General features: G+C 48.3%; 1 protein-coding gene across 6 annotated transcripts in view; it reads left to right on the forward strand.

The window, feature by feature from the left end:
- Window positions 1–8194, forward strand: part of Ogdh (oxoglutarate dehydrogenase) — a 64795-nt gene that overhangs the window by 53582 nt on the left and 3019 nt on the right. For all 6 annotated transcript variants that reach the window (XM_005366200.2, XM_005366202.2, XM_026788692.1 and 3 more), the window contains 10 exons: window positions 1769–1948; window positions 2496–2648; window positions 3291–3393; window positions 3698–3826; window positions 4324–4474; window positions 4752–4879; window positions 4968–5146; window positions 5499–5570; window positions 6136–6264; window positions 7156–7228. In XM_005366200.2, the coding sequence (XP_005366257.1) occupies window positions 1769–1948; window positions 2496–2648; window positions 3291–3393; window positions 3698–3826; window positions 4324–4474; window positions 4752–4879; window positions 4968–5146; window positions 5499–5570; window positions 6136–6264; window positions 7156–7228 (1297 nt within the window). The remainder of the gene's footprint in view (window positions 1–1768; window positions 1949–2495; window positions 2649–3290; window positions 3394–3697; window positions 3827–4323; window positions 4475–4751; window positions 4880–4967; window positions 5147–5498; window positions 5571–6135; window positions 6265–7155; window positions 7229–8194) is intronic.

Here is an 8194-nt window from a genome sequence, read left to right on the forward strand (position 1 = left end):
CTGGAACTGGAGTTACAGACAGTTGTGAGCTGCCATGTGGGTGCTGGGAATTGAACCCAGGTCCTCTGGAAGAATGGCCAGTGCGTGCTCTTAATCACTAAGCCATCTCCAGCCCCCAGTATTTGTCTTCTTAAGATAATACTTCTTCACTAATTTTAATGCCTTCAAGGTCCATCTTGTTGTGCCGTGTCAGAATCTTTTTAAGTCTGAATAACATTCCAATAGGAATGCTCCACATTTTGTTGAGTTATCCATTGATAGACACTTGTGTCCTCTCCATTTCCCTGTGCTGACAATGCTACTGTGAACACGGTGTACAGATGTCCTTCAAGACCCTCCTTTCAGGTGTTTTGGCTATACACCTGTGAGTGGAATTGCTGGCTTATAGAAGAGTAACATTTAAATTTTTGTTTTGTTTGTTTGTTTTGTGGAGTTTTTGTTTGGCTTTTGGAGACAGGGTTTCTCTGTGTAGCTTTGGAACCTGTCCTGGCACTCGGAACCTGGCTGGCCTTGGAATCAAGTGCTGGGATTAAAGGCGTGTGCCACCAATGCCTGGCTTGTGGAGATTATTGTTTGTTTGGTTTTTAGCTCCTACTCTGTAGCCCAAGCTAACCTGGTACTCACAAGGTAGACCAGCCTGGCCTCGTTTATAAAGTTCCTTTCTGCCTCCTGAGTACTGAACAGTTTCAAAGTTTTGTGTTTTTTCTGCACATAATATCCATGGATTCCAGCTGTACCTAGCCATACCACACCTTTAATCCCAGCACTTGAGAGGCAGGAACAGGTAGATCTCTGAGTTTGAGGCCAGCTAGGTCTACATGAGCTTCAGGCCAGTCAGAGTTACATAGTCAGACCCTGCTTCAAAAAAAAGTGGTGATAGTCATCGGGGACTAGGGAAATACTTCAGTTGGTAATGTAGTTGCCACTTAGTATGAGGACCTTAACGAAGTTATAGCATTGGGATGGCAGAGGCAGGCAGACTCTAGGAGCAATCTGTCTAGCCAGCCTCGCCAATTGGTGAGTTACGGGTTCAGTGAGACAAGAAGACAACCTACATTGATGTTTAACCTCCCAGTGTACTTGCCTGTCCCCGTGTGAGAACAAGCCACACACATGCCACCTCCACACAAAGAAATCAGAGTGAGAGGGAGAATTTGGCCTCTCTAAAGTGCACAGCTTGGTTGACTTGATCATTTCCGTTTCTGTACTGGGGATCAAACCCAGGGCTTTGTGCACCCTAGGGAAGCATGCTACCACTAACCTACTTCACCTGTAGCAGAGGAACGGAACAGTTGTGCATTGGGGAAGCAAGATCGTAAGCTTCAATATATACTTATATGTATTTACATAAGTATACCTGCAGAGAAAATAATCTGGAAAGAAAAATAAAAATGTTCCTACCAGCCCAGCAGTGGTGGTGTATCCCTCTAATCCTAGCTCTTGGGAGGCAGAGTTTGAGGTCAGCCTGGTCTACAAAGCAAGTTTCAGGACAGCCAGGGCTGCACAGAGAAACTCTATCTTGGAAAACCAAGAAAAGAAAGAAAAAAAGTTAGTATGACAGCCTATTTCCTCTTCCAAATCCCCTGTGTTAAACATACATGAATATGTTATCAGAGTAGGGGAAACAAGCAAAACTTAAGCAAAGAAGCCACTTAGGGCACATAGTCTTAGTAGCCCATCAGGAACTATATACTGCCTGCCAGCCTCTGTACCCTGTACTACCGTTTCCAGGTACCCTGTTGCCTGATCATGTGTTCCGTAATTACAGATTGGCTTCACCACAGACCCTCGGATGGCCCGTTCCTCCCCCTACCCCACTGATGTGGCCCGAGTGGTGAATGCCCCCATTTTCCACGTCAACTCAGATGACCCTGAGGCTGTCATGTATGTATGCAAGGTGGCAGCTGAGTGGAGGAGCACCTTCCACAAGGATGTTGTCGTTGATCTGGTAAGTGATGCCAGGGTACGCACATCCAAGCAGAATGTCTGGCCTGTCCCTTAGTCTTGCTAAGTCACCGTGGGTCTTTGTAATGTCATACTTCAGGTAGGATCCTTCTGCTTCTAGAGTATTCAGACACACGCTTGCCTCTGAATACTCCTCAGCGGGAGCTATGTGGTCCATCTTGTCTTATGTAAGACTGCTTTACAAATAGTTCGTGCCGGGTGGTGCAGGCTTGTAATCCCAGCGCTCAGGAGGCAGAGGCAGGTGGATCTCTGAGCTCAAGGCCAGCCTGGTCTACAGAACAAGTTCCAGGACAGCCAGGGCTACACAGAAAAACCCTGTCTCAAAAAACCAAAAATTAATTTCGCCATGTAAAAGAAAGAAAATCAAAATCTTAGCTGTAGAGGAAGTACATTGAAGCAAAGCAGTAACCGCCATGTTGCCATCACACAGATGTGGCAGATACCCCTGACACACACACACACACACAATGGTGTTCTTTTCTACAGACCAGCCACACTCTCTCATAGTCCTCTCTTGCTACTCTGACTAGGTATGTTATCGACGCAATGGCCACAATGAGATGGACGAACCTATGTTTACACAACCACTCATGTACAAGCAGATCCGCAAGCAGAAGCCTGTACTGCAGAAGTATGCAGAACTGTTGGTATCCCAGGGTGTCGTCAACCAGCCCGAATATGAGGTGTGTCCTGGCAGGCCTTTGGTCCTAAGCAAACTAGAGAAGATCATCCCAGGCCAGTCTTCTTCTTAGGACCACAGTGAAAGCATGTGAAGTCTTGACAACTGTAGCATTTCAGCATTTCAACTTGAACTTTTTAAAGGAGGTGGAGAAAAGTGTTGTAGAGATGAGGGAGTGACTACCCAATAGCTTCTCTGTTGACACGGGCTATGTGGGTTGAGAGGTGTATAAACGGGGGTCCATGCAGCTTGGTAAAGATCCTGTATGATCTGCACAGAGCATTCTGTCCCCTGACAGTATGAGCAACAGTTGTAGACATCTGGGATGGTGCTGAGGCCCAGACTGGACAGCTGCTGAAGGGGCAGCTCCTAAGCCTACTTACAAATACATAAACCTGAAGCAGTTCTTAGGAAAACGTTTGGTCTAGGGACTCAGACTAAACAGACTCTAAGCCAAATGATGCAGGGAATGAGGACCAGAAATTAACGGCTTCTTTCAGATGTTAAAGAGGCTGTTTGTTGGAAACTGGCAACTCTGAGTAAATACAGTGGGTGGGTCGTTGGGGACTGAAGGCCAGGGTACAGTAGGCCTGTATGGCATGGGTGCTGTGCTCGGTTAGCTATGTGTATCCATCCACGCTTCCAGGAGGAAATCTCCAAGTATGACAAGATCTGTGAGGAAGCATTCACCAGATCCAAAGATGAGAAGATCTTGCACATCAAGCACTGGCTGGATTCCCCCTGGCCTGGTAAGCAAGAGACCATCACCCCAGGTAGACTCCTTGTAGAGAGGATGTAACCATGAAGCCCTTCTCTGGGCTTCTTTTTCTTTTTGAAGACAAAGCTCCTGCTCTCCTCCTCTGTACCCACAACACATAGTGAGTGTCCATTCAGCAAGGCCTCTGTGGTCCTCAGGGCCATCTAGGCTTTATTGTCTCTTACTTTCCATTTACCCAAAACCGTGGGGTACTGTGGTGAAGTTTCTAGAAAGGCAGAGAGAGCTGTTACTCTGGTCTGCTCTGCAGGTGCCCCAGCCTATCTCTGTTCTCTTAGGTTTCTTCACCCTGGATGGACAGCCCAGGAGCATGTCCTGCCCCTCTACTGGCCTGGAGGAGGATGTCTTGGCCCACATTGGGAATGTCGCCAGCTCTGTACCTGTGGAGAACTTTACCATCCATGGAGGTAACCAGCCCTGCACTTGCCTGTGGAAACACGGGTCTAGATCAGCACCTCTTGAAGATAGTGTCCTCAGCCATGCACTGTAGAAACTCCCTGTCCCGAGCCCACTGGGTGTGTTGGTAGACTCAGCTCCCACAACACTCAAGTCCTTCACTTGGAAAGAAGCAGAGAAGCAACTAAGAGGTCACCATTTTGCTGTCCTAACACTGGGTGACAAAGTCTCTGCCTGTGTCTGTGTCCCTGAAGCACAGACAGTAAGATGTCCACATGAGCTGGGCCTGCAGTATTGTGAGTGCTACTCTTTTTTTTTTTTTAATTTATTTATTTATTGGTTTTTCTAGGCAGGATTTCTCTGTGTAGTTTTGGAGCCTGTCCTAGAATTCACTCTGTAGGCCAGACTGGCCTCGAACACACAGAGATTCATCTGCTTCTGACTCCCAAGTGCTGGGATTAAAGGCGTGCGCCACCACTGCCCAGCATCTCATTCTCTTTCTCTGCAGGGCTGAGCCGGATCTTGAAGACTAGGAAGGAGCTAGTGACAAACCGGACTGTGGACTGGGCCCTGGCGGAGTACATGGCATTCGGATCACTCCTGAAGGAAGGCATCCACGTCCGGCTGAGTGGCCAGGATGTGGAGCGGGGCACCTTCAGGTAACAAAAATATTTACCTTCAGTTTGAAACGGAAGGGAAGGGCTTTGGAATCTAATACTCCAGAGTGGGGGAAATTATTTCCAGAAAAGTCACTGCATCCTTAGTGTCGAGGCTGCCCCACCCTTTCCTCTTGTGTTGTGGATGCTGGGAGGGCTGTACTCTGAAGCATCTGGCAGAAAGACGAGTTGTCACAATGGATCTACTAGAGCTTCAAGTTTCAAGTGGTTGGTTCAACTATGTGTACTCCTGCTTATTAATCTTGTCATTCTGCCTCAGCCATCGCCACCACGTGCTCCATGATCAGAATGTAGACAAGAGAACCTGCATCCCCATGAACCACCTTTGGCCCAATCAGGCCCCCTACACTGTTTGCAACAGCTCACTGTCTGAGTATGGTGTCCTGGGTAAGGCCAACCCCAACCCCACCTCAAGTCTTCCGCATCCCTTGCCTGGTATCCTGACATGCCGTTCTTCCTTTTCTGTCCGTTATAGGCTTTGAGCTGGGCTTTGCCATGGCTAGCCCTAATGCTCTGGTTCTCTGGGAGGCTCAGTTTGGTGATTTCAACAACATGGCACAGTGCATTATTGACCAGTTCATCTGCCCAGGACAGGCAAAGTGGGTGCGGCAGAATGGCATTGTGCTCCTGTTGCCCCATGGCATGGAAGGCATGGTGAGATCTTCCCCTTGCCCACCACATTCAAGTCCTGGGAAGGACCTGTTCAGGACCCCATCCCAAAGACCAGAGTGTTCTGTTAGTGTTTCCCATCCACTTGATGGAAAAACTAGAAGACTTTGGAAGGCAAGAGTGGCCCAACTGCATGCAGCCTGAATATGAATAGCCATCCCTAGATGGGCAGCAGATGGTGCTGATGCTGCTCAGTCTCCTCATCCCTGCTGCCCTGTACTTTGCTAGTGGGAAAGGGAAGAATAAAATGAGTTCTGACATCAGGAGGAAGAAACAACAAGTACAGTAGATGTCAGCATGTAAGGACTTGCAAACTGATTTGTGTGTCTGCTTCCAGGGTCCAGAGCATTCCTCTGCCCGCCCAGAGCGGTTTCTGCAGATGTGCAATGATGACCCAGATGTCCTGCCTGTGAGTAGAACAGACCCTGATACTCAGTTGCCTATGGGCATCTAGGAAAGAATTCCATTTGGATGTCCTGAGGGGTCAGATCTCAGCTGCAGCTGGTGCTCCCTCGGGCTTAGGAATCAGAGTGGGTAGCTCAGTGTGACCCCATGCCTTCTGATCTCCCTGAAATAGGCTACTTCATTTGTGTCCTGCTGTTGCTGAAAGCCGAGGATCCTCGGTCTGACCTGTTAGGTGATATTGCCATTGCTCTGGTTCAAATAGGATTTTAAGGCAATTTTAAAGAACTTGGAACTCTACTGGGAGTCAGTTTCTAAGGAAGAATAGACTTAACTATAGCCAGCACCTGTGTCTCCTATATTCCATACATCCACTGCCAAGTAGCCTTGAGAAGCTGCCAAGGGTTAAATGGAACCAGACTCAGGGAACCTGTGGCCCCTGCTCCTGTCTGTAGTGAGTCCTTGAGTCTCCAGTGAGACATCCTGAGGCACCTCTGCCCTAAGTTACCCTTCTCCCAGGCAAAGTGCTCACAGCTGCTGCTGGCCTCTGGCCATTTCCTTCCATGCTGCAGGATCTGCAGGAAGACAACTTTGATATCAATCAGCTATACGACTGCAACTGGATTGTTGTCAACTGTTCCACCCCTGGCAACTTCTTCCATGTACTTCGACGACAGATCCTGCTGCCCTTCCGGAAGCCGGTCAGTGCTGGTTCTCCAGAATGACCAGGGTGCTGGCCTTCCTGTGTTACCACAAAGTCAGGTTCCCCTGGTGTCTGTTCCTGCAGGTTGAGTGGATGATACCTAAAGGGGAATAAGGGTGAGGTGTGTTCTCAGGAAGCCAGGCCTGTTGTCATGAATGCCAGCGAACTGCACCTTCTCACTCCTAAACTGAGTCCTCACCTGCTCTTTAGTACCACATGGGAGAGTCTGACAGAACACAGTCGTCAGCTCAGCAGGGAGGACAAGTATAGCCGTGGTATATTGAGAAATAAGACAGGTTGTCATGTAGGTATGCTGAGCACTGGGGAAAAGGTGAGCCCCAGCAGGGACCGAGGAATTCCATGAGCCCAGAAAGCAGCGTTTAAGCTGCGTGTTGAAGTGTGAGTAGGAGTTGTGTGGGGAGCGTAAGTGGGCAGAATGATCAGAAAGAGGGAATCTGGGGTACGGATACAGGGAGGGTCCTGCTGCCCTGGGATACCGCAGAGGGTGAATGAATGCAAAGCTAAGGCTTCCAGCTTTGTGTACCTAGTAGCCTGCAGGCCCACCAGGCAGAACAGCCCTAGTGCTAGACCTTAACTTTAGACAGGCTAAAAGTGCCTTATCTCTAAGACCACTGAGAGCTGCTCAGCTCACCAAGGAGGGGCTCCAGGCAGATGGTCATGGAGAGTAATACCTACCCAGAAGAGGTAAACAGCAGAGAATTTGGTGTCTTCCTTTTTCTTCCTGTATTTTGTGAGCCTCCCATTGAGATGTGGAAGATAGACTATCCTGACTTTGTACCAAAAATCAAGGTTTAGATGGCCCTTACCTTGTACTTCCATTCTAGAATCTTTAAAATATAGTCTACTGTGAACTTATTTTGTCTTTCAGTTAATCGTCTTCACTCCCAAATCCCTGCTACGCCACCCTGAGGCAAGAACTAGCTTTGATGAGATGCTTCCAGGTAGGTGTGGGGGCTTTTGTGTTTCCTGGAACGGTGTTAGCACTGGTGGCTCTTTGCTGTTCCAAAGGGCTTATGGGGCTTGTATTTATCCATCTCCTGAGGCTCTTTCCGGATTTTTAGTCATGCAATAAAAGACTTTGAGTAGCCCCGGGACTGCATTAAAATAGCAGAACATGGTGGCACATTCTCTTAATCCCAGCACTCTGGAGCCAAAGACAGGAGCATCTCTTGAGTTGTGGGTCAACCTGCTCCACAGAGCAGTTTCCAAACCAGTCACAATTGCATGGTCTGACCCTGTCTAAAACACAAAACAACAAGAACAAAAGAGACCTTACTGTGTGCCTAGAGTTGACAGCCCACACCGCTCAGGGGCACAGGTCTGGGAGTGCATTCCTCACAGTGAGGATCCTACTGTGTGTCTAGGGTTGACAGCTCACACCGCTCAGGGGTGCAGTCTGGGAGTGTGTTCCTCACAGTGAGGAAAAGGTGCAGGGGAAGGACCGTGCAGCTGCACTGCTGAGGTAGGAGTCTGTAGCTTGAGGTGTTTACCTGGCAAGTGACAAGCAGTGCTAATACAGGCCATAGCTACCCAGATGAAAACTGCTTCCTCTCAACCACCAAGCCCCTACAGTCTTCTGTACAGCAGGCCTCTTGTTTATTTTCTACATTTTGTGTGTGGCAGCATTTACATGATGTGAAATCTACTGTCTTAGCCACTTTTAAGTGTTCAGTGTTACAGAGGAACATTGGTACTTTGTCCAGCCATGAGGCCATCTATTTATTTGTAGAGCTTACATCAGGTAAAGAAATTATTTATTTATTTGTTTGTTGTTTGGTTTGTTTTTTCAAGGCAGGGTTTCTCTGTGTAACAACTCTAGCTGTCCTGGAACTAGCTCTATAGACCAGGCTGGCCTCGAACTCACAGAGATCCACCTGCCTCTGTTTCCTGAGTGTTGCAATTAAAGG

This window comes from Microtus ochrogaster, unplaced genomic scaffold, assembly GCF_000317375.1.
Source record: "Microtus ochrogaster isolate Prairie Vole_2 unplaced genomic scaffold, MicOch1.0 UNK6, whole genome shotgun sequence".
Classification (NCBI taxonomy): Eukaryota; Metazoa; Chordata; class Mammalia; order Rodentia; family Cricetidae; genus Microtus; species Microtus ochrogaster.